General features: G+C 49.4%; 2 protein-coding genes across 2 annotated transcripts; both read left to right on the forward strand.

Annotated features, from left to right (window-relative positions):
- Positions 1 to 74: 74 nt before the first annotated feature.
- Positions 75 to 13,225, forward strand: SLC44A4 (solute carrier family 44 member 4). The gene is made up of 21 exons (XM_043908772.1): positions 75 to 169; positions 2,040 to 2,088; positions 2,562 to 2,635; positions 2,774 to 2,852; positions 3,801 to 3,900; positions 3,984 to 4,106; positions 4,263 to 4,323; positions 5,732 to 5,816; positions 5,902 to 5,985; positions 6,286 to 6,521; positions 6,609 to 6,708; positions 7,216 to 7,308; positions 7,563 to 7,665; positions 10,907 to 11,157; positions 11,245 to 11,339; positions 11,451 to 11,554; positions 11,666 to 11,739; positions 11,960 to 12,030; positions 12,134 to 12,228; positions 12,319 to 12,403; positions 12,988 to 13,225. Exons 1-21 carry the CDS (start codon positions 133 to 135, stop codon positions 13,107 to 13,109), a joined length of 2,121 nt encoding a protein of 706 aa, XP_043764707.1. The 5' UTR covers positions 75 to 132; the 3' UTR covers positions 13,110 to 13,225.
- A 246-nt stretch (positions 13,226 to 13,471) lies between these two features.
- On the forward strand, positions 13,472 to 17,062 carry NEU1 (neuraminidase 1). The gene is made up of 6 exons (XM_043907833.1): positions 13,472 to 13,793; positions 14,229 to 14,421; positions 14,660 to 14,922; positions 15,615 to 15,797; positions 15,989 to 16,211; positions 16,325 to 17,062. Exons 1-6 carry the CDS (start codon positions 13,635 to 13,637, stop codon positions 16,549 to 16,551), a joined length of 1,248 nt encoding a protein of 415 aa, XP_043763768.1. The 5' UTR covers positions 13,472 to 13,634; the 3' UTR covers positions 16,552 to 17,062.
- The last annotated feature ends 8,857 nt before the right edge of the window (positions 17,063 to 25,919 follow it).

A 25,919-nucleotide genomic window follows, 5' to 3' on the forward strand; every position in this document is an offset into this window, starting at 1 on the left:
GCTGAGTCCAGGAGGAACTCTGTTTCGGGGACCACAGGCAGGGGCGGGGCTGTGACGTGTGCCGGAGGGCGGGGCTGGTGGCAGGTGAGCCGCCAGGTCTCCCGGGCTCCAATCACTCCGGGAGACTGAGCCATGGGGGGAAAACAGGACCAGGACGAGGAGGCCTACGGTGAGGCGGAGGGCTGGGGGCGGTGAGGCTGGGGTAGGGGCCCGGAGCCCGGTCAGGGAGGGGAAGCCTGCTCTGGAAATGGTGGCTGGGTTGACCCCAAGGAGAGGAGCTGAGGGCAGTCGTGGTCCCCGAGGGGAGGACCCAGGAAACAGCTGATGGAAGAAAGGAGATAGCGTCAGGGTTCTTGGAGGAGGATGGGGTTCAGGGACGGGACCATTGCTGGGAGCCTTTGAGGAGTGAAGCTGTGATCTCCATGAGGAGGGAGGCTGGAGTTCCTGGGAGCAGGAGGTAATGTCACGTCTGGATTCCGGGGACCCTCAGAGCAGGGAAGTGAAGCCTGAAGGAATCAAGGTCAGGGTCCTGAGTGGGGGAAGGAGTTCAAGGGCTCCAGGAGTGAGCCAGGCTCTGTGCTGCTATGGGAGGAACAGCTGGGGTCCCTGAGAAAAGGGGGAGTTTCAGCCGGGACTCTTGAGTCTCCGAGGAGAAAGGTGTTGGGGTCTGCCTGCCAGGGACTGTGAGGAATGGCAGGGGGAGTGGGTTCTGCTGAGGGCCCCTCTGAGGAGTTGGGACTGCAGATGTTGGTGGAGAGGGGGCTGGGGGCCTGCCTCCAGGATCCCTGTTAGGAGGGAGCCCAGAGGAAAGAGGCAGCGGCCTGCTGGGTTCCTGTGAAGGGTAAGGCCTGAGGAGGAAGGAGGCAGCTTGTCTCCAGAGTGTCTGTGAGGAACAAAGGCTGGGAGCCTGCCCCAGGGGTCCTGGGGACTAGTGTGCGGGCGGGGTGGGGGAATCTGCAGGGAGAGGAAACGGGGACCAGCTTCTGGGATCCCTGTGTGCAGTGAGGGCTGGGGGCTTGCCTGCAGAGAGTCCTTGGGGTTCAGGGGCCTGCCCTGGTCCGGAAAGGAGGGAACCCCAAGGGAGGGACCTGCCCGAGGCAAGCCTTGGTCAGAAGGGAGGTAGGGGAGGGAGCAGTGGGGACGCCCCACAGACTTCCTGGAGAGGTTTTGGGTCAATCATTGACATCATGTCCCAGAACCACGGAGGGACAGAGTCCAGGGCACCTGGGAGAAGGGGCCACACCCTTTCCCACATTCTCACCCTCCCTGTGTCCTCCCTCCTCGGCGCCCACATGGGACCCTGGAGGCCTGGCCCCACCTCCTCCCCGTGTGTACTCAGGGAGGACCAGGAACAGGACCTGTGGCCACAGCAATCTCAACTGCCGGCTCAGGTGTCAGCCTGACCGCTCCCCCGGAGAGGAGACTGGCATTAGCTGGGGACTAAGGTCCCTTCGGGGCAGGAGGTCTACAGCGTTGGGGGTGGGTCTCCTCCCTCTCCAGGTCCTACAGGAATTGATGCCTTTGGCTCCACTTCTTTCCCCACAGCCTGGGGCCAGAGAGTGGAGGGAAGGGCTGGGGCAGGCGTGGGAGGGACTGTGCCCGAGGAGAAGGGACAAGGACTGGGTTGTGAGAGCCACTGAGATGACTGAACACAGAATCCCACGTCCCAGCCAGCGAAGAGAAAAGAAAAGAGAAAAGAAGAAAGGAGCCAGGGTCGGGGAAGGAGGTGAAGAGCCTTGAGGTGCGAGCGTAAATGACCCATAAAAGGCCGCCCTTCCCCCCTACCTCCAAGGCCTCCTGGTTGGAGTTCACAGGGAGCAGCAAAGTTGCTGAGCAAGCCTGGATCCCACCCTCCCTGTTCTCTACTCTCCCCTCCTGCCAGCCCTGCCCCTCTCTTTCTCCCTCCATATTCCTGAGGGCCAGTAGGACAGGGCTTAGGGTAGATCCTGCTGTGGGGAGGGATTTGGAGAGACTAGAAATTGGGGGAAAGAGATGCCTCTCAATGTCTTACTCCCCACACTCCTCCCCTTGCCCTTCAGGGAAACCAGCCAAATATGACCCCTCCTTTCGCGGTCCCATCAGGAACAGGTAAGTTCTGGGCACTGTGCTGGTGGGGGCAGTGGGCTGGGCAGGGTCTTGGTTCTGCTTTCTATTTACTGGAATATTGTTAAGAAACTTGTGGGAGGAAAAACTCCTGCCCCAGGAGAGTGGTGGCCCTGGGGAGACTGCCATAGGTGGAGGGACCCCAAGGGTCCTTCTGGGCTGCTGGCGACATTCTGTGTCTTCACCTGGGAGCTGGCTACACGGGCATGTGTCCTTTGGGAAGATTCACTCAGCTGAGCACTTCTGAATTGTGCCCTTTCCTGTGTTAAACTTCAGAAGAAAGTTTACCCATCCAGGAAAAGGTTTTCCTTAAAATAAAAAAAAAAAAGTTATAAAATGAAACCTACCCATGCCTACTTTCTAGCATCCCCCCAACTCTCCAAAGCATGACTCCTCCAGACCATGCTCCCCCTACCCCAGCACCCTCTCTCCAGGTATCTCCCTCATTTCTCTCCCAGGAGCTGCACAGATATCATCTGCTGTGTGCTCTTCTTCGTTTTCATTCTGGGTTACATCGCCGTGGGGATCTTGGGTGAGTTTCTGGCTGGGCAGAGCTGGGCCAGTGGCTGGGCGACATTACTGTCCCAGGGAGGGACCATACCATGGCTGTTCCCTCTTAAGTCCCTGTGCCTCCCCTCCTGGTGATTTATCTGCATGTCTCTATCTGCAGCCTGGGTGTACGGAGACCCCAAACAAGTCCTCTACCCCAGGAACTCCACGGGGGCCTATTGCGGGATCGGGGAGAACAAGTGAGTATGAAGGCAGGAAAGGGGGCAAGAAGGAGATGCAATAGGGGATGGACAGGGGACCACTCCTCCTCAGCTTCCCTGAATCTCACCATGTAGAACAGCCCCCACTGCTGGCCAGGGGCTTCCCAGACGCCCTGAACTGGGAGGCAGCAGAGTCATGGTTGAATGCATGGGCTTTAGAGTTCAGAGACGGGCATTTTCATCTCCAACTGTACTAAGTAAGTTCTGGTCTGTGATCTCTGGCAAGAGACTCAACCTCTCTGAACTTGGAGTTCCTCTTCTGAAACACAAGGATGATCCCAGAAGCAACACTCTCAGTCCCAGCATACAGGAGACGCTTGATACTAGTGAAGCCGCTGGGACTTCCCTGGTGGTCCAGTGGCTAAGACGCCATGCTGTCAATGCAGGGGGCCGAGTTTTGATCCCTGGTCAGGAAACCAGATCCCACATGCCATAGCTAAGAGTTCATATGCCACAACCACAGATCCTGTATAAATGCAACGAAGAAGATCCAGCACAGCCAAATAAATAAGTAAATATATAAATATTAAAAAAAAAATACACTAACATTCATATGGCATTGACTATGTTCCAGGCAGGCAGTGCACTTTACACACACAAACTCATTTCAACCTTGGGAGGTAGGTACTATCATTTTACATCTGATGAAACTGAGGTGGTGAGTGGTTAGGGTCATAAAGTTGGGTGATGATCTGGCTCCAGAGTTCAAGCTCTTAACCATCTGTTAGCAGCGGCAATGCTGAGTTTCTCTGGGAAACACTCGGTGTCTCCCACACCTCCCCAGCTGGGCTGAGCTTCCTGCGGTCAGGAGCTGGGTGGTGCATGTCTGGGTCACACTGGCCACGTCTGGGGGGACAGCCCTGGCAGTCCATCTCTTTCACTGAGCTTGATCAAGCCCTGATGCACATGTTTCCTTCTCTCCTACAGAGAGAAACCATATCTCCTATACTTCAACATCTTCAGCTGCGTCCTAAACACTAACATCATTGCGATCGCCCAGAATGGCCTGACATGCCCCACGCCCCAGGTCAGAATCTGGGCCCTGCCTCTGTCCCTCGATCTCCCCCCAGGGTCTGGGTACCAGCCCCTCAGCATGCCCTCTGCCCCCAGGTGTGTGTATCCTCCTGCCCAACAGTCCCATGGACCGTGGAACCGAGCCAGTTCTCACAGACAGTCGAACAGGTCTTCGCAGCAAATAGGAAATTCTGTCTGCCAGGGGTGCCTGGGAATATGGTGAGTGCTGCCCCTAACATCCCTGCTGTCACCGGGAGCCTCCATAATGAGGGAGGATGGGAGGGGGAGCGGCAGATGATCATGGTGGTAGAAAGGGGATGACTCCTTCCTTCATCCTGCTCTGTGTCTGTCTGTCTGTCTTCCCCCACCCTCCAGCCAGTACTCCAAAGCCTGCAACAGGAGCTTTGCCCCAGTTTCCTCCTGCCTTCCACTCCAGGTGAGAAGCCACATTCCTCTCTCAGACTTCATCCAGTCCTAGGTTTTTGAGGAAAGCAGGCTCAGAGAGAGTCAAGTCACACAGCTACTCTGTAACAAAATAGGAACAGACATCAGGTCTTTGCTTTTTTTCCTCTGCTGATCATCCTGGAGTCAGATCACCGGTGCTTATTATGCACCTGCTGCATGCCAGGCTCCAGGGACAGGTGAAGTGAAGATAAAAACCACTTCCTAGGTGCTGAGATCAGAGGTGTTCACGAAGCAGTTGCATGAGATTCCCAAGAGAACATACATGGGTGAATGTACACATGTGCATTTATGTGCAGGCACAGGAACAGACTGGAAGGATGTTCACCCAAATGTTAAAGGGACTGTGTGGTGATGGATCACGGTTGATTTTTTTTTCCCCTGTATGCTCTTTTTTCCCAGTAGTGAATGCTATTTTTAGCAGAAAAAGAAAAAAAGAAAATTGAGGGGAATTCCCTGGTGGTTCAGTGGTTAGGGCTCTGTGTTTCCACTGGAGGGGGGAACGGGTTGGATCCCTGGGCAGGGAGCCAAGATCGTGCAAACCTCATGGAAAGTATAGGGAAAAAAATTTTTATTAACTATAGCATGAGAAAAGATATCCAACTCTCAATGTGTATAATAGGAAGTATCTCCAAAGGAGTGCTCCAGAATCAGATAGATCTGGGTTTAATTTCTAGCAGTTTCCAGCTGTGTGGTCTTAGGTAAATGACTCAGCCTCTCAACCTTGTTTTCTTATCTTTAGAATGTAAATGCCAAAGCACGCATGACAAAGCTGTTGTGAGGGTGGTGATAAATGGCTTTGTAGGCATATAATAGGTGCCAGAGGAGAGGGGCGGGGGGCGGGGTGAGAAGGCTTCCTGGAGGAGGGGAGATGAAGATGGAGCTGAATGGGGCATAATGGGTGGAATTTCTAGAGAGGGAGAGCAAAGGTACAGAGGGGAGGGGAAAGGGGCTGGGCTCAAGCGATGGGGACTTAAAGCTTGAACGTCAAGGAGTGTGGGCACTCTCCAGAGTAGGGCGTCTAGCAGAGTGACCTAGAGCCTAGAATGCCAGGTCCCGGCTATGCCATGTCTCCCAGGCACTCTAGCAGAGGCTGAATTGAAGGGTGGCAGGGGTGGGAGTGGAGGTGCTGCAAGAGGCAGGAGGGTCTAACCTAGGCAGTGGCAGGGCATGGAGGAAGGGGCATGAAGAGACAGTGAAAGAAGCCAGACTGGGCTCCTTGGGGCAGGCACTCTCTTTCTGCTGTGGAGTCAAGAACTGCCCTCTGCAGGGTGCAGAACCCTTCTCTACTCTGTCCTAGCAGCAGTTTAGGGGGTGGGAGGGTGGGGGCCAGAAATTTTGAAGTCAGCTCTGTGGCCTCCCACCCGGTTCTCTCCCTCCAGCTCTGGGGCGCTGTTTCCCATGGACCAATAGTACGGTGCCCAAGCTCCCAGGGATCTCCAACACATCCATCTCCCAGAGCATCAGGTGGGCACTCTCTTGCCCCTCCATCTCTGTCCCACCCCGCCCCTTCCCGCTCACAGCCCCATCTGACTCTGTCTCTCTCCAACAGTGGTATTTTCGACAGCCTCAATGCCCGTGACATCAGTGTCAAGATCTTTGAAGACTTTGCGCAGTCCTGGTATTGGATTCTTGTGTGAGTCACCAGGTTCCTCTGCCCTTTCATCCTTCCTTTCTCCCCACTGTGCCCCTTCTGTCCCCTAGACCACCATCTGAAACAGAAGCTTTGGGCAGGGGAGGAGGAGCCAGAGATCCAAATGGATCCCAAGTCCAACAGGATTTATAAGAAAAAGGGTGTGTAGAGGGGTAGGGGTGGGGATAGGGTGGTTCTGATTTGGAGACATTAGGGCTTTGAGGAAAGACATCTGTGGGCCTCTGGACAGGGAAAGATACAAGCAATGTGGGGTGACCCTCACTTGTGTTTCCCTGCCCACAGTGCGCTAGGCGTGGCTTTGGTTCTGAGCCTGCTGTTCATCCTGCTCCTACGGCTGGTGGCTGGGCCCCTGGTGTTCGTGCTGATCATAGGGGTGCTGGGCGTGCTGGCGTATGGCATCTACCACTGCTGGGAAGAATACCGCGTGCTGCGGGACAAGGGTGCCTCCATCTCCCAGCTGGGCTTCACCACCAACATCAGTGCCTACAGAAACGTTCAGGAGACCTGGCTAGCTGCCCGTGAGTGCCCTGCCTACCATGAACCACTGGTTGCCCAAAAGCTGCCCTGGCCCTGACGCAGGCCCCTCTGCCCCTGTCTGCCCTCAGTGATCATACTGGCTGTGCTCGAAGGCATCCTGCTGCTGATGCTCATCTTCCTGCGGCAGCGGATTTGCATTGCCATCGCCCTCCTGAAGGAGGCCAGCAGGTCAGGCCTGCCCGGAAAGGAGAAGGGGCAGAGGGCAAAGGGGGCGGGCCCGAAATGGGAGCCCTGGAAAGGTGACAGGGCAGTGGAGGAAAGGGGGTAGCATAGCATGGTGATTAACACTTTTATGTAGCTTAGCCTTTCTGTGCCTCAGTTTGCTCATCTGTAAAATGGGGGTAATAATAGTTCCTATACTGTAGGGTGGTCATAAGGATTAAATTAATTAGTGTCTTGTCGAGTGCCTAAAATAAGAAATAGGCCCTTATTGTCCCTAAAGCCCCCCCTGGTGGCTTCTCTGTGACTCTAGTTTCCTCTAAAGTTCTCTTGAGCCTGATTTATTCGATTCAGTTCTTCCAGTGAACACCTACTGTGTGCCCAGTCTTAGGGGTATGGGGCAGGCCCCGGAGAGGGCACAGGTGTGGCCTGTGCCAGGGTCAACCCCAAGAGAGGACGGGGGGTGGGGATGGAGGGGTTAGCCTCACTGATGGACTGCTCTCATCTCCCTTACAGGGCTGTAGGATACATAATGTCCACCATGTTCTACCCGCTGGTCACCTTTGCCCTCCTGCTTGTCTGCATTGCCTACTGGGCTATAATTGCTCTGTATCCTTTGCACACGTGGCTCACCCCTCCTGAAGTCCTTGGGGGTGGGGGGCAGGGCAATACTAGTGTCACGGGAAGAAAGCACCCCTTCTGCCCAGCAGACACAGCCCTACCTTGAAAGAGCAAGCACAGGCTGAATTTCAGCCCCTCTGTGCAGTGAACAACCTGCTCAAGCACCTGGGAAGAGATGGCTGAGGAGGGGAGAGGATCTGTGGAGGCCCCCCATCACCACATTTTCTTTGACTCCCTTCTGGATTCCTGGCCACATCGGGGCAACCCCAGTATGTGTTCTGGGCTCCCAACAGCAGTTTGCCCGGCTGTGAGAAAGCGCCCATGAATACATCATGCAACCCCATGGTGAGGATCTGGGGGGGTCATGGAGGGCATCAAGAGGGCTGAGGGGACCTTAGAGGCCAAGTGGTCCAAATCCCTCATTGTGTGGAGGAGACAGGACCAGAGGGGGCAAGGGGCTCACCCAGGGTCACACAGCAGGCCCCTAACAGACTCCAGATCTCCCACTGAGTACCTCTCCTGCCCCTTGTGCTGGAAGAGGAGGTGTGCTGTGCTGCCAGGCCCTGGGGCAGGCAGATCCCAGAACATCGCCCTCCCTCCTCAGGATGTTTCTCTGCCCAGAGGAACATTAACCACTTCATCCTTTCTGTCTCAGTTCACTTACCTGTAAAGTGGAGATAACCTTAATATCTGTGCTTCAGGGTAGCCGAGAAAATGAAAGGACCCTGGGTACATGAAAATGCTTAGTATAATGGCTGGCACCTGATAGGAGCTGGTATCCGTAGGTGGGTTTTGTTTAGGTTATTTTTAGTCTTCCTCAGAACACACTGTTCTAGGCAATAGGCAGGTGGGTTCCCTGGGTGCCTGGGAGAGAAACTGCTTCCCCAAACTCTCTTCTGTGAGCTTCCCAGGGAGTTGGGGCTGGACTGCTGGGTGTTTACTGTCAAAGCTTTCATGTGGCCACTGCATCAGAACTGGGACCATGGGCTGTGCCCACAGGCATTGTTGTTTAGTTGCTCAGTTGTGTCCCACTCTGAGACTCCATGGACTATAACCCACCAGGCTCTTCTATCCATGGAATTTCCCAGGTAAGAATACTGGAGTGGGTTGCCATTTTCTTCTCTGGGGGATCTTCCCAACCCAGGGATGGAACTTGTGTCTACTGCATTGGCAAGCAGATTCTTTACTCCTGAGCCACCAGGGAAGCCCGCCCACAGACATTTGTCACACACTGAAAAAGGACAGGGAGATCACTTAAGGAGGATCCACTTAAGGAAGATCCAGGCACTGCTTACACAAAGCCCCAGATGAAGTAGTTGCTGCTTTCAACTTGCTTAGGACCTAGTGGTGGTAATGGACACAAACCCACAATTACATAAAAAGTGGAAAGTAGTTTCCCTCTTGTTATAAAGTTGCAAACATACAATCAATTTCAGCAGTTATCAAGATTTTTGTCACAATTTATAGAAAAACTTTAGTTTTGGGGTTTTTTTTTTTTTGCTGCATCACGTGCCATATGGGATCTTAGTTCCCTGACAAGGGATAGAACCCAAGCCCCGTGCAGTGAAAGGATGGAGTCTTAACCACTGGACTGCCATGGAAGTCCCGTGGAAAAAGAAGTTTGTTTGTTTGTTTAAGTATAATTGATGTACAATATTATATAAGTTACAAGTGTATAGCATAGTGATTCACAATTTTTAAAAGGCACACCCATTTTATAGTTATTATGAAACACTGGCTATATTCCCCATGCTGTAAATATATCCTTGCAGCTTATTTTATACCAAGTAGTTATATTGCCCCTTCCAGCTCCCCTCTCCCCACTGGTAACCACTAGTTTATCCTCTATGAGTCTGCATCTTTTTTGTTATATTCACTAGTTGATTGTATTTTTTAGATTCCACATATAAGTGATATCATACAGTATTTGTCCTTCTCTGTCTGACTTATTTCACTTAGCATAACATCCTCCAAGTCCATCTGTGTTGCTGCACAGGTTCCTGTTTATGACTGAGTAGTATTTCATTGTATATATTGATATACACCACATCTTCTTTGTTCATTCATCTGTTGATGGACACTTAGGCTGCTTCCACACCTTGGCAATTGAAAGTAATGTTGTTATGAACATTGGGAGAGCATGGATCTTTTCCGGTTAGTAGGGGTTTTTTTTTTTTGAGGGGTGGTATATATCCAGAAGTGAAATTCCTGGGTCATAATGGTAGTTCTATTTTTAGGTTTTTGAGAAACTTCCCACACTGTTTTCCACAGTGACTGAACCAATTTACATTCTCATCAACAGTGTACAAGGGTTTCCTTTTCTCCATATCCTTGCCAACATCTGTTGTATTCTTTTTGATGACAGGTATGATGTGATATCTCATTGTGGTTTTGATTTGTAGTTCCCTGATGATTAGCAATGTTGAGTACCTTTTCATGTGCCTGGTGCCCATCCACATTTCTTCTTCTTTTCTGTTCAGTTCTTCTGCCCATTTTTAAATTAGGTGTGTGTGTTTGTTTTTCTTTTTTATGTTGAGTTGTATGAGCTGTTTTTATATGTTAGATATTAATCTCTTGTTGATCATGTCATTTGCAAATATTTCCTCCCATTCAGTAGGTTGTTTTTTCATTTTTCAACAGTTTCCTTTAATGTGTAAAAAGCTTGTGAGTTTAGTAGGTCCCACTTGTCTATTTCCTTTGCTTTAGGAGACAAGTCTGTGTTTTTTACTTTTTATTAGAGACATTTTCAGACACACACAAACATGGAGAATCCACATACTCAGATTCCATAACCTTCAGCTTTCTGTTCTTTTTCTCTGTCTCCCCACCCATTCCCCAATCGCCTGCAATTTTTTTTTCTCTGGAGCTTTAGGAGGTAACTTCTGAGCACTGTGCCATTTCATCAATAAATATACCAGGATGGATCTCAACAGATAAGGACTTTTAAAAAGCATAACCATTACACCATTATCACACCAAGCAAAATGAACAATTCCTTAGTATCATCTGGTACCCAGTCTGTTCAATTTTGCTAGGAAGTGTTTTGGTTGAAGTTGCAGAGGCTGCTCTGGAAGAGGACAGCTGATGGAGTACCAGGCGAGAGCTAGGCACTGGTCACACTACTTCCATACCATTAAGGCTTGGCTATAGCCACAGGGCTTCTCAGGTGGTGCAGTGGTAAAGAACCTGCCTGCCAGCACACAAGATACAAGGGACAAGCATTCAATCTCTGGGTCAGGAAGATTCTCTAGAGCAGGAAAAGGCAATCCACTCCAGTATTCGTGCCTGGGAAACCCCATGGACAGAGGAGCCTGGTGGGCTACAGTCCATGGGGTCACAGAGCCGGACACGACTGAGCAGCAGCGCAGCAACAACACAGCCTGGGAGCTCTTGTGCTATTGCAGAGACTGGAGACTGAAGGAAACAAATTATGCTCACACGATAGGCAAGCTGAACCCTGTCTGAACCCAGAGATAAATCTCCTGGAAGGAACGGGCTTCCCCAGCTGTGGGAAGTCCGTTTCCACCCTCTACTCTGGGAGGGCAGGAGCTGGTTGGGAACAAGACTCCTCTGCCCTCCTCCACAGGAGCAAGTGAACTCCTCTTGTCCCGGGCTGATGTGCGTCTTCCAGGGCTACCGGTCCACAGGCCTGGCACAGCGTTCTCTCTTCAACTTGCAAATCTATGCAGTTCTGGGCCTATTCTGGACCATCAACTGGGTATTGGCCCTGGGCCAGTGTGTCCTGGCTGGGGCCTTTGCTTCCTTCTACTGGGCCTTCCACAAGCCCCGGGACATCCCTACCTTTCCCCTTGGCTCTGCCTTCCTGCGCACACTCCGGTAAGTCCAGGGCAGAGGACTGGGGGAATTGTGAACCTAGGAGGCCCAGGGGTCCTGGGGCTGCCTCTGACCACCAATTCCCTGCAGTTACCACACGGGGTCACTAGCCTTTGGAGCCCTCATCCTGACCCTGGTGCAGATAGCCCGGGTCATCCTGGAATACATTGACCACAAACTGAGAGGTGAGCAGAGGCTGGGGGCTGGCCGAGGCTGGGCTAATCAGCTGTATCCCTGATGGGGCAGGGGTGCCTATCAGGGGCCAGTGACCAAACATGAGCCTTTCTTACCCCCAGGAGCCCAGAACCCGTTGACTCGCTGTATCCTGTGCTGCTTCAAGTGCTGCCTCTGGTGTTTGGAAAAGTTCATCAAGTTCCTGAACCGCAATGCATACATCATGGTGAGCGCACTATATGAGCAACCCCTTGCTCTGAGCACTCTTGACCCCGCCCTCCCGCCCTGACCCAGGTGAGCTCACCACAGCTAACTCTGAAATTGCCACCTCACCCAGATTGCCATCTACGGGAAGAATTTCTGTGTCTCAGCCAAAAACGCCTTCATGCTGCTCATGCGGAACATTGTCAGGTCAGGCTGTCACCACCACCCCGCTACCTCACCCCTGTCATCTCCCACCCACAAGTGTGCTGTGCTCAGAAGGGACTTGAGCTTGGTTTAACCTCTGCTGCCTCCATCTTGAAATGTGAACAGCTTTCATTTTGCATCTATCACAGTAAATTATGCAGCCAGTTCTATTCCCAGCCCAGGCAGGCCTCTTATCCCCAACCTATTCTAACACCTTATACAGGGTGGTCGTCCTGGACAAAGTCACAGACCTGCTACTGTTCTTTGGGAAGCTGCTGGTGGTTGGAGGTGTCGGTAAGGACCAGGGCAGGGAGTTAAAGGAACAGAGGACAGGGGTGCTGGACAGTTTAAGAGGTGACCTAGAGGAGTGATTGTGACGTCCAGATCTCTCCCATAGGGGTCCTGTCCTTCTTTTTTTTCACGGGTCGCATCCCTGGACTGGGTAAAAACTTTGAGAATCCTCAACTCAACTATTACTGGCTGCCCATCATGGTGAGTGACACCTTCCCACCCCCACCCCCCACCCCCACTTCACTCTCCAACTCCCCAAAGGAACACTATTGGGAGCCTTGTGTCTTCCAGGTCTCCATCCTAGGGGCCTACCTCATCGCCAGCGGCTTCTTCAGCGTTTTTGGAATGTGTGTGGACACTCTCTTTCTCTGCTTCTGTGAGTGACAAGACAGCCTCCCTACCTCCTCTCCTCAACTTAAAAGTACCAGATCATTCAGGCTCTTTAGGAGATGTGGTGCTTCTAGAAACAGTGACTTTGTGAGTTTACAGGAGCCAGAACCTCTTCTAACATCCTCAGGGCAGGTGTTTGGGAAGAACGGAGGGAATGAGCTCCCAAGCTCCTGGGCTCTCTTCAAGAAGGGGCATTCTAGGGCAGAGGCTTCTGCTATCTTCCCGGAGAAAAACTAGCCCCAGGAGACTTCCCAGCAGGTGGCTGTAGTGAGTGGGAATTTCCTTACCCTACTGTATGCGTTTATTCAGAGTTTCCTGTGTACCAGGCTCTCTGTCAAGCAACTGACATGTATTTTTTCCGTTAACCCTTATCACGCTGTGAAATATAGTATCGTTCACCCCACTTTACAGATGAGGACATGATTACATGATTACATAGGTTACACTGCCCCCAAAACCAGCCCGTGGTGGTGCAGTCTGGAAACAAGGCAGCTGTCTCAGTGCCTCATTTTCCCAGGTAGTGGGGTTGGTTCCCAAAGGTTCACTCTTACGGTCTATGTCACGCCTTAGTGGAAGACTTGGAGCGGAATGATGGCTCAGCGGATCGCCCCTACTACATGTCCAAGAGCCTTCTGAAGATTCTGGGCAAGAAGAACAAGGGGACCCCGGGAGACAAGAAGAGGAAGAAGTGAGAGACGCAGCCCTGATCCCGGACTGTCTCCCACCTGTACAGCCTCCCCGCCTTCCAGATCACGCTTTTGTAGTAAAAAGATTTTATTAAAAAATTGCTATTTTGTTTTCTCAAAAATTCTCTGGACTTTAATTTCAACCAAGATTTACATGCAGCGTTTTTAACCTCGCCGGCTCTTTAAAGTAGGCCCCGCCCCTATGACGTGCCCCAGGTGTCTTGACCAATCAAAAGGCTTCTGTGGAGTAATGCCAGCCCCCTTCTTCACCCCATCCAATACGCTTCCCGCCCGGGTCACGCGCCCCAGGGCTTCAAAGATGGCCAATTGGACGAAGTGGCTCTGAAGCGCTGAAGGTCACGTGCAGAGTCCTGTGAGGACCAGTTAGAGTCGCGGAAGCGCGGCTAGGCGGCTGGGTGTGGGCCGGGTTTGTGGTAGACATATGAGCGTTTAAAGGGCCGGGGTCAGTTGATCGACTCCAACACGCGTCCGAGTCCTGGGGGCCAGGGTCGTGACCGCCGCGAGGGAGAGATGACTGAAGAGGGACCCGGTATAGTGCCTTTGGGCAAACCCAGGAGACCGCGAATGCTCCGATTATGGGGAATCTGTAGGGTTCAGATCTTTTCCGCGATCTTCCTGCTGATGTCTCCTGCAGGAGTCGGGGCCAGAGCAAAGGATGACTTCAGTCTGGTGGGTACCCATTCGCATAGCTCCGTCCCCAACCCACGCGGGCTGTCTGTGCCCGGTTGTCCCCCCCGGGACAGGGGCTGCTGATAGCTTTCTCCTCCAAGGAACCCTCCGACCCCGTTTCCTCCTTTCCTAGTCCCCTTCCCTCTCTGGGTCCTTGTCCTCTTTCCCTCTGAGTCTCCTCTTTCAGGTTTCTTCCCCATTTGAGGTCTCCCTGTCCCTGAGGGCTCTATTCTCCCGTCATAGCCTCTTCCTCGCTCTGAGCCACCAGTTTCGCTCTAAACTCTCCTCGGGTTCCCCTTCCTAGTTCTGGGACCCCAGCTCGCACCCTGGATCCCCATCACCCTGCCTCTCCCAGAGAAATCTGACTCCAGGACACTCTTCATTCACTCTGAAACCCAAAGTTACCTTTGTTCTGTTGACCCTTCCTCTTCCTAGGTTCATCCACTTGTGACCATGGAGCAACTGCTGTGGGTGAGTGGGAAGCAGATCGGCTCTGTGGACACCTTTCGAATCCCGCTCATCACCACCACTCCTCGGGGCACTCTCCTTGCCTTTGCTGAGGCCAGAAAAATGTCGACATCGGATAAAGGAGCTAAATTCATAGCTCTGCGGAGGTCTATGGACCAGGGTATAAAGATGACTGGGTCACAAGAGGTTGGATGGGTTGGGAGCTTGACCTGCCTTTAGGGCCCTAAGGCTGCTGGATCCCTGAGAAGTAGAAAGAACCTAAGGAGGGAAGGTGTCGATCGTGTAGGCCTTGGGGCCATAAGGCCTTGGGCCCCTAGCCAGGAGGTGAAAATGGCAGGGAGTGGTGGAAAGGGCACCTTCAAAGTCCTTACCCTGGGTCTCTTCCTTTTTTTCTTTAGGCAGTACATGGTCTCCGACAGCTTTCATTGTGGATGATGGGGAGACCCCAGATGGGCTGAACTTGGGGGCAGTGGTTAGCGACACGACGACAGGCGTGGTCTTCCTTTTCTACTCCCTCTGTGCTCATAAGGCTGGCTGCCAGGTGGCCTCTACCATGCTGGTGTGGAGTAAGGATGATGGTGTTTCCTGGAGCTCGCCACGGAACCTCTCCCTGGATATAGGCACCGAGATGTTTGCCCCAGGACCAGGCTCTGGCATTCAGGTCTCTGTCCTGAGATCGGTGGAAGGAGCTGCCTTGTAGAGAGCCTGCCCCATAACGGACTCCTTCGCAAAGATAAGATCCTGTGAAGTCACATTTTTCTGTCTTAGATGAGATTCCATGGAAGAAAGGGACATCCTGGGAAGAACACTCTACCCAGGGAAGGTGGAATTTTGCCAGTGGCATTCCATTTGGGGGTTGTCCACAGGGCTGCCCCAAACCATGTAACAATCCATGAACCCTGGCATGGTGCAGTCCACGGACTCACAGAGAGTCAGATATGAATGAGCAACTGAACTGAATCCATGTACAGATTAGAAAAAAATTAGAAAATCCCATGCAGATTAGGGAAAACAACTCTCCTTCATTTGGGCAGACACAAGCCTGTGCCATGGGCCACAGCTTGGTCCATGAACACAGGTTGGGTTTAAGCTCCCATCTGATGCCTGTGGCTTAGCCTCCTTGTCCTTCGCACAGCCTGTCCAGAGTATACCCTGTATGCCCCCAAGGAGTTTATTCTGCCAAAAAGCTAAATTCAATCAGTGGGTGTTTGCAAGGCTTGTGGGACCCGCAGCAAGGACAGAACGGAAGGAGACCAGGTGTATCCTCACACTTAGGAGGTGAGGGGTCCCCCTTCCCTACCTCTGAGCCTCCTCAGTGTATCCATCTGCAGCACCCCAATCCTTTCCCCACAGAAACAGCGGGAGCCTCGGAAGGGCCGGCTCATCGTGTGTGGCCACGGGACGCTGGAGCGGGACGGGGTTTTCTGCCTGCTCAGCGATGACCACGGTGTCTCCTGGCGCTACGGAGGTGGGGTCAGCGGCATCCCCTATGGCCAGCCCAAGCGGGAAAACGACTTCAACCCCGACGAGTGCCAGGTGAGAATTCCACGAGCTGTTCCCCACTCACCCGACCTGCTCGGCCCTCCAGAGGCCCATTTCACTCACAGACCCCGGGTCTGGCTGCCCAGCTCTGTGCCAGCCAGCCTTGCTCCCTCGGGGACGGGGCACTGGGCCCTGCCCCTGCCCTGGGCCCTGCGTCTTCCTGAAGCCCTCTTCTCTCCGCTCAGCCCTACGAGCTCCCCGACGGCTCGGTGGTCATCAACGCGCGGAACCAAAACAATTACCATTGCCATTGCCGCATCATCCTCCGCAGCTACGACGCCTGTGACACCCTGAGGCCTCGGGATGTGACCTTTGACACGGAGCTCGTGGACCCTGTAGTAGCTGCAGGGGCTGTAGCCACCAGCTCCGGCATTGTCTTCTTCTCCAACCCAGCCCATCCAGAGTTCCGTGAGTATATGCCAGGTGCGGTGGGGTGGGCGGGATAGCCCCTGTGACCGAAAGAAGGCCGCCTTGTCCAGGAGGGAAGCCCTGCGTCTCCCTGACTCCGCTGCTGTTCCCAGGAGTGAACCTGACCCTGCGCTGGAGCTTCAGCAATGGTACCTCCTGGCGGAAGGAGACGGTCCAGCTGTGGCCGGGGCCCAGTGGCTACTCATCGCTGACCACCCTGGAGGGCAGCGTGGGTGGGAAGGACCAGGCCCCGCAACTCTACGTCCTGTATGAGAAAGGCCGGAACCAGTACATGGAGAGCATCTCTTTGGTCAAAGTCAGTGTCTACGGAACACTGTAAACTGCACCCACCATGAGGGCAGAGGGCCCCGAACTGAGCCTCAGGACCGTGGGTCTGCAGAGTGTCTGCGGGAGGAGCCTAGAGGACAGTTCCACCTTCCTTTCGACTCTAGCCTTTTGCAAAATCAACTTATCTTTGACAGGGAGATCATTCCTTTAAGACTAAAAACCTGGCTTCTCCCACCCAGGAGGAGCTGCCTGTACCTGGGAGCGCTTCCCTTCTACATTGTGCATCCCCCTGCCCTTTCTGCCCTCCTGGGACAATGACTGGTCCTTTTCTTGGGCAGGGCTAGGTGGGCCTGTAGCATTAAATAAATGTGAACTCAGGGAACTGGGGAAGACTTACCTCTTTGGGGTAAAATATTGGTTTTGGAGAGGGTTGGTGAAAGCTCTAGGAGGGCAGGACATTTGGCTTCAAGAAAGGATGAGGTGCACCATGCACTTTGACTATTTATGAATCAAAATGTTTATAACTTAACATTTTTAATGAAGGAGAATGAATATTTGCAGGATCTCTCTGTTTCTGTCATTGCGCGTCATCGTGTCTGTTTTCCCCGTGCACACGTGTGGGATGGGGAGTGAACTTGGGGAAGGAAGCTAGTGTGCTTATTGACTGTGAAAATCTGTGACTCTGGCAAGTCAAATCCTCCTTTTGACTTCACATTCTTTCCTATCACAGAAGAAGTTTGTTCTTCACAGGGGTAGAGCGTAAGGAGCTCGTAAGATAATTAAAAACCAGCTGCATTGTAATTCTAAGGTGGGATGAGAAGCTATCCTTCATGAAGCAGAGAGCAGCTTCTCCTGTACAATGCACCTGTAAAATGCAGGTGAGAAGCTTCTCCCAGGCCAGCCTGGCAGAGAAATAAGCACCGTGGCAATTACATGCGAAAAGAGCATTTCGTCCTAGAGGAGATGCTGTGAAAAGAGCCTGCAGCTGAGTGGGACAGCCACAGCTTTCCTCCATATGGAGAGAAAATGCAATGCCTGGATAAGATGGTAGGAATGTTCAGGACTTTTTTTTTTTTTAACTTTATTTATTTTTGGCTGTGCTGGGTCGTCACTGTGTGGGCTTTTCTCTAGTTGCAGTGAGTGGAACTTACTCTTCCTAGGGGTGCTCAGGCTTCTCATTGTGGTGGCTTCTCTTGTGGAGGACAGGCTCCAAGCACTCCGGCTTCAGTAGTTGCGGCTCTCTGGCTCTAGGGTTCAGGCTCCGTAGTTGTGGTGCACCGGCTTGGTTGCTCCTCGGCGTGTGGAATCTTCTTGGATCAGGGATCAGACTCATGTACTCTGCATTGGCAGGCGGAATCTTATCCACTGCACCACCAGGGAAGCCCTCAAGACATTCTTCATGTCTTTATCATAAAGAGATGAGGGCCACATTCATTTGCAGTTAGAGATATCTTTTACTTTCAACTGCATTTATAAGAAAATGTTAGGATAATTTATTCTATCTGATGGAAGAAGAATATATCCCACTGCATGTAAAGACAAGGTGTAATTTTGTTATGTTCTATCCAAAGTTTGTGGTCAACAATGTAATACTTGATTTTTTGTTTTATAGACATTTTCAAAAATGCAAAATTAGAGAAAATAGCTTAGTGAACCTCATGTACCACAACATCCAGTTTCAGCAGTTAATCAAGATGTTACCACGTTGCATCATCTGATCCTTTTGTCTATTTCCTTTGCTGAAGTATTTTAAAACAAATCCCAGACCTCATGACATTTCACCCCTACATTCTTAAGGATGCATCTCATTCTTTTTTTTATTTTATTACATTTTACTACATAATCATAATGCTATTGCAGTGGCCACAGGACTGGAAAAGGTCAGTTTTCATTCCAATCCCAAAGAAAGGCAATGCCAAACAATGTTCAAACTACCACACAATTGTACTCATCTCACGCTAGCAAAGTAGAGCTGAAAATTCTCCAAGCCAGGTTTCAACAGTACATGAACTGTGAACTTCCAGATGTTCAAGCTGGATTTAGAAAAGGCAGAGAGGAACCAGGTATCAAATTGCCAACATTCGTTGGATAATCAAAAAAGCAAGAGAGTTCCAGAAAAACATCTACTTCTGCTTCATTGACTACGCCAAAGCCTTTGACTATGTGAATCACAACAAACTGTGGAGAATTCTTAAAGAGATGGGAATACCAGACCACCTTACCTGCCTCCTGAGAAATCTGTATGCAGGTCAAGAAGCAACAGTTAGAACTGGCCATGGAACAACAGACTGGTTCCAAATTGGGAAAGGAGTATGTCAAGACTGTATATTGTCACCATGCTTATTTAACTTACATGCAGAGTATATCATTCAAAATGCCAGGCTGGATGAAGCACAAGGTGGAATCAAGATTGCCAGGAGAAATATCAATAACCTCAGATAGGCAGATGACACCACCCTTATGGCAGAAAGTGAAGAAGAACTAAAGAGCTTCTTGATGAAAGCGAAAGAGGAGAGTGAAAAAGTTGGCTTAAAACTCAACATTCAAAAAACTAAGACCAAAACAAACAAACAAACAAAGACCATGGCATCCGGTCCCATCACTTCATGGCAAATAGATGGGGAAACAATGGAAACAGTGACAGACTTAATTTTTCTGGGCTCCAAAATCACTGCAGATGGTGACTGCAGTCATGAAATTAAAAGTCGCTTGCTCCTTAGAAGAAAAGCTATAACCAACCTAGACAGCATATTAAAAAGCAGAGACATTATTTTGCCAACAAAGGTTGGCAACAAAAGTTGATGCTTTTGAACTGTGGTGTTGGAGAAGACTCTTGAGAGTCCCTTGGACTGCAAGGAGATCCAACCATACAATCCTAAAGGAAATCAGTCCTGAATATTCATTGGAAGGACTAATGCTACAGCTGAAACTCCCAATACTTTGGCCACCTGATGTGAAGAACTGACTCATTGGAAAAGACACTGATGCTGGGAAAGACTGAAGGCCAGGGGGATGACAGAGGATGAGATGGTTGGATGGCATCACCGATTCGATGAATATGAGTATGAGCAAGCTGCAGAGTTGGTGACGGACAGGGAAGCCTGGCGTGCTGCAGTCCATGGGGTTGCAAGGACTGAGTGACTGAACTGAATGCCTTTGCACACCCAAAACATTCACAATAACTGTGGTATACTCTAAAGCCCAAGTTGGTTATTCAAATTTCATCAGATGTTTTATTTTAGTTGATTTGTTCAAACCAGGATCCCAAGAAAATCTACTTGTTGCATTTGGTATTTCTTAAATCTCTCTAATCTACAGTAGTTCACCTCTCCTCTCTTTTCTCTCTCTCTCTCTTTTATTTTATTTTTTTGGATACCATCTACACAGAAGCAGATTCATTTTGTCCTGTAGAATGTTTTACTCTCTAGGTTCGTCTATTTCTTCCTCAGAGTGTCATTTAACTTTTTCCTCCATCCCTTGTGTTTCCACTTACCAAACCTGAAGGTTTAATTAGATTCCGATTCCACTGGGTGAGGAGGAGCGTAGGACAAGATTCCTTCTCAGGTGCTGTGTGTTTCCTATTGTGCTTGTATTGCTTGCTTGTCCCTCTCTTGAGCAAAGCTGAGGGTACGTGATGTGTTCAGATGGCCATTAACTCTGCTGCGTAAGGTTTCCCCATCAACCTTCCAACTGACAGTTACATACACAGATGAGTTTTGCCTGAATCAGTTATTTCAGACGGGGTTATGAAATACTGGTTTTTTAATTATATTATTTTCCTTCACTTATTAACTGGAATTCTTTAATGAAAAAGAAGTGTCCCTCATCAAGGTTGTTCAGTTACCCTGAAACATGGTTCATGTGGGAAAGGCAGGATAAAATGCCTCCTTTCTCCCCTTTCGTTGCCAGTTCTCAAAGTAAACTGATGTGTTCATAATACTTTATCTTGGCCAGTAAACCGCGTTGTTACCACACAGGGCACACATACAGAGGCGGAGTCTGCAGGCCTAGGGGGCGGACATGGGGATATCTGAGAACAAATATGAAGAGAGAAATACAGGCGGCCTGACTGGGGGCAGGGGATCTGCTCTACTTTTCTGACACAGATGGAGAAATAAGATACTTATCAGAAATAACTGGGCTTCCCTGGTGGTCCAGTGGCTAAGACTCCACTCTCCCAATGCAGGAGGGCCAGGTTCAGTCCCGGGTCAGAGAACTAGATCCCACATGACACTAAGTTCACATGCAGCAACTAAAGATCTCGAATGCTGCAGTCAAGTAAATAAATATTTTTAAACTAAATAGTGGCGTAAGAACCCGTCTCTAAGTGCAGGAGACCAGAGACATGGGTTTCATCCCTGGGTCAGGAAGATCCCCTGGAGGAGGGCATGGGAGCCCACTCCAGAATTTCTGCCTGGAGAATCCCCATGGGCAGAGGAACCTGACAGACTGCAGTCCACCAGGTCACAAAAGGTCAGACGCGACTGAAGCAGCTTAGCACGCACACAAAAACTAAATAGAAGGAAATAAAAGGAACAAATAAATAAATAGAAGAAAAAAGATAAATAAATGACCTCTGGGTAATTTGGCAAAAATACAGCCACAAAGGTGGGGCCCATAGTGAATGACCCAACCCAATGTGTATTGAGAGAGGGAGAGGTTGGAGGGAAGAATGATGTACAATCACCTTTGTGCTTCAGTATCTTAAGCCCAGCTAACTTGGTGATGTTCCTATCAACCAATTTAAGGAATGTTGTTCAACCTTCACCAAGCTTGCTTTTGTTATTTTGGAATTCCTCAAGCCGTTCAAGTGCCCTTGCCGTTGGAGGTAGGAGCCTGACAGACAATAACTAACACGGGTTCACTGAAGAGGTCATGCCAACCCCAGTGGCAGTTCCTTGCTCATGGCTCTAAAAGGAGAGATCAAGGGGAGGGCAGTGTGTCAGGATGTCTGAGTCTCAATGAGGCATTTGATACGGCCATGGGGAACCACAGGAAAATTTCCTGGACCCATGTATACAAAAAAGAAGGGAAATTCATTTACCACCACTGGAGGACACTTTTTACACACCTACCTCTTACACAATACTATAAATACAGGAAAAGAATGAACCATTTCCCTTACCTTTGCAGGAACAAGTAAATTCAGGTTAAAGTACCAGTTGATGAGAGATTACTTATTTTCCAGGAGAATATAAAAGTATAGAAAAAGTAACCAAATTGGAAAATCATCATTTTGTAAACTTGAGTGGCAGTTCTCATTTGAAAGGCACCCTCCCTCAACCTAGACAGCATATTAAAAAGCAGAGACATTACTTGGCCAACAAAGGTCCGTCTAGTCAAAGCTAGGGTTTTTCCAGTAGTCATGTACGGATGTGAGAGTTGGACTAAAAAGAAAGCTGAGCACCGAAGAATTGATGCTTTTGAACTGTGGTGTTGGAGAAGATTCTTGAGACTCCCTTAGACTGCAAGGAGATCAAACCAGTCCATCCTAAAGGAAATGAGTCCTGAATATTCATTGGAAAGATTGATACTGAAGCTAAAGCTCCAATACTTTGGCCACCTGATGCAAAGAACTGACTCATTGGAAAAGATCCTGATGCTGGGAAAGATTGAAGGCAGGAAGAGAAGGGGACAACAGAGGATGAGATGGTTGAATGGCATCACCAACTCGATGGACATGAGTTTGAGCAAGCTGCGGGAGTTGGTGATGGACAGGGAAGCCTGACAAGCTGTGGTCCATAGGGTCACAGAGTCAGACACAACTGAGCAACTGAACTGAACTCCCTGAACCAGGAGAACAAAAAGCTGAGACCAAGAGAATTCTGTAGAAACAAAACTTGTTGGGAATTTCCTGGAGACCCAGTGGTGATGACTCAGTGCTTTCACTGCCTTGGTCTGAGTTAAGTTCCCGGTTAGGGAACGAAGATCCTGCAACAAAAACAGAACTTGTTAAAATAATCCTTATCTTCCTTTAGCCTCCCCACATAGTTTAGACACTTTCCCACAATTGCCTCTTTCAACCTAACATATAAGCAAGTATGTTTTGCCATGTCTTTGGGCTTTCATTTTTTTTAAGAAGGCTTGTGTTATGTAAAACTTAAATATGTATACTGTTCTGCTAATCTGTCTGTCAGGTTGATTTTTCAGAACGAGCCCGGACCCTAAGAAGGTCAAAGAAAACTTTTCCCTCCCCTACACAGGCAAAGATCATCAGTGGATGCCAAAATCATTAGGTTAAGTGTGATGGAGGCTGGATATTCATTTACATGGTGCTGAAACCAAGGGTAGTCAGCAGTTAGCTGTTAATAAGTAATAATAGTAACCTGCCTTCACTGATCAAGCTCACTTTGTTTTTATAGAAACTTGCATGTCCTCCAAACACCACATAGCCCAAACAATGTTTGCCCAAGTTGTTTTTTGAGACTTGGAGCTGGCTGTGTCTGGTTTGAGCTAGAGCCAGTTAAGACCCTCCATCTGGACATGCACAAGTGTCTGCTGGATGACATTTTGACATCAGAAGGACAAAGCTTCATTCTCAGACCTTGCTAACGCAGTCATTTTCTGAACACAGGTCCCAATAAGAGGCCTGTAGCTTAGTTGTTCCCATGCAGAATGTTGATCACAGCACCTTTCTCTTATCTCCAATTACCTTTCATCACACCTCAGCTTTATCCCATGAATATCCCAAGCCCCTTGTCTTTTGGGAAGTAAATCTGAGGCTTGTCCTCTCTTCCCTTGTTTGGCTGCTTTATGAATAAGCCCTCTGCTGCAAACCTAACATTTGGCTTGCTGTGCATCAGGCAGACAAACGTGGTTTGGTAATATTGCCAAAGAAATAACCCATCTTGCCACTCAAAAGGGCAAAAAGTACCTCTACAAGAAAGAGATCCTGGGGGTCACTACTTTAACCGGGTAATCACACTAAGGTTAAGAATAATGGAACAAGTAGACATTATGATCCCCCTGACACAAAGCCCTGTGAAGTACATAGCATTTGGTAGACTGCAAAAAATAATCGCCTAAAAGATATCCCTGAAGGACAGGGAAGCCTGGCGTGCTGCAGTCCATGGGGTGGCAAAGAGTCTGACACGACTGAATTGACTGAACAACAACAAAAGATATCCATGCCTTAATCCCTAGAATGTGTGAAGGTTATCTTACATTGGGATCAAGAGGGTCTTTGCAGATGCGATTAAATCAAGGGTCTTGCAACGGGGAGATCCTCCTGGGTTGTCTGGGAGAACTCTAAATGTAATCACACTTATCACTATAAGAGGGAGGCAGAAGAAGACTCAATACACACAAGTATAGAGGAGGAAGCAGTGTGACACAGAGGCAGAGACTGGAGTGATGTGGCTGTCACAGCAGTCCAAGTGCGGGTTGGAATTTCCAGACACAGAGCATTTCAGAAGGGAGTGAGTTTATTAAGAACAAAGAGCAGAGATGAGAGTGCTGAGAGCACAGCAGGCCGATCTCCTAACAGACAGGGCAGAGTCAATGGGATGCTGTTAGAACAGTGGGCTGGCTCAAGGGAGAGCCGACGAGTTTCGTGAGTTAGTAGCCAATTTTCATAGTTTCCAGACATAATTCCTGCTGAAAGAGTGGCATTAGGTAATGGGTTAGGGTGCTGTAGAGTGACTACCAGGGTGGGCATTTTTGCTTAACTGGGGTCAGGAAGCTTATAAAGGGGCTCAGTCAGTTTCAGAGGTGACCTTGGTTCTGGGCTCCAATTCTATGGCCTTAGTGCAAGACCCCACACTTGTGACCTGGGGATAGGACTCCACATTGGCCACAAGTCAAGTTATGCCAGCAGCCGCCAGAAGCTGGAGGAACAGATTTTTCCCTCGTGTCTTTGGAGTGGGCCAGGCCCTGTGGACCCCTTGATTTTTTTGTTTTGAACTTCTGGCTCCCAGAATTATGAAGCAAGAAATATCTGTTTTTTTTAAACCATCAAGTCTGTATTAATTTGTTATAGCACCCATAGGAAACTGATACCTGGTGTCATTCATGAAGTATTCTTGCCCAAACCATGTAATCAGAATCTAATTAGGCCTATAAGGGAATTCCCTGGTGGTCCAGTGGTTCAATCCCTGGTTGGGGAACTATTAATAAGATCCCACAAGCCACCCAGTGCAGCCAAAAAAAAAAAAGGAATCTAATTAGGCCTTTAAGAGTAATTTCTAGGTTAAAGAAAAAGCAGAAATTTGAGGAACAAGTTAAAAACACCATGAGAGTACAGTTTGATGAAACCAACATGCGGAATATCCTACAAAACAACTGGCCAAGTCTCTTCAAAGGATCATTGTCACAGAAAGAAGGGGACTGTTCTAGAATAAAGAGACTAACAAGATCTAACAGTAAAATAAAGTGCTTGATCCTTGACTCAAGAATACTGGCCCTTGAAAGAACAATTACCATAAAAAAATACTTTGGGAACCATTGAAAAACTTTGAATATTGATTAATATTAAGTAATATTGTTGTTGTTGTTTAGTTGCTAAGTCATGTCCGACCCTTTTGAGACCCCATGTACTGTAGCCCGACAGGCTCCTCTGTCCATGAGATTTCCTAGGCAAGAATACTGGAGTGGGTTGCCATTTCCTTCTCCAGAAGATCTTCCCGACCCAGGGATCAAACCTGGGTCTCATGCATCGACAGGTGGATTCTTTACCACTGAGCCATCTGAGAAGCCCATTAAGTAATATTAGGAATTATTAATTTTCTTAGGCATAATCATATTGCAGGCAAATGTCCTTAGATTTTTGGGTATGCATGCTGAAATATTTAAGCATAAAATGCCTTGATCTCTATAATTCACATTGAAATGCACCGGCTAAACATATATATTTTATATGTGTGTATTATATGTTTTATATGTGTGTATGTATATATATACACACACATATAATTATATGTATATATATTTGCCATTTGCCATATTTTCAAATAAGGGAAAATGTTGCAATATTGGATTAGGTGGTGGGTATATGGGTATTTATATTCTTCCTACTGTTTTAAAAGTTTCCTAATAAAAGAAATGTAAGAAGCAATCAGCCTCTTTTAAAAGGAGGTTATAACGTTGCTCAGCTTCCTTTAGAAGCAATCAGGACTTCCCTGGTGGTCCAGTAGTCTGCCTTGCAGTGCAGAGGTTGCAGGTTCGATCCGTGGTCTGGTCAGGGAACTAAGATCTCACATGCTACGGGGCACCTAAGCCCGAGTGCCACAGTGAAGATCCCACACGTCTCAACTAAGACATGATGCAGCCAAACATTAAAAAAAAAGAAAAAGAAAAAGCAACTATAGAAGCAATCAACCCAGTGCAGAACTCAGCCTCTCCCTGCATGCTGCTGGGAAATGGGAGGCTCTGGGTCCTGGGTGGTGTCTGACATTGTTGCCTGGCCTTTTAAAGACAGCTCCC

The sequence above is a fragment of the Cervus elaphus genome, chromosome 7 (genome assembly GCF_910594005.1).
Source record: "Cervus elaphus chromosome 7, mCerEla1.1, whole genome shotgun sequence".
NCBI classification, from domain to species: Eukaryota; Metazoa; Chordata; class Mammalia; order Artiodactyla; family Cervidae; genus Cervus; species Cervus elaphus.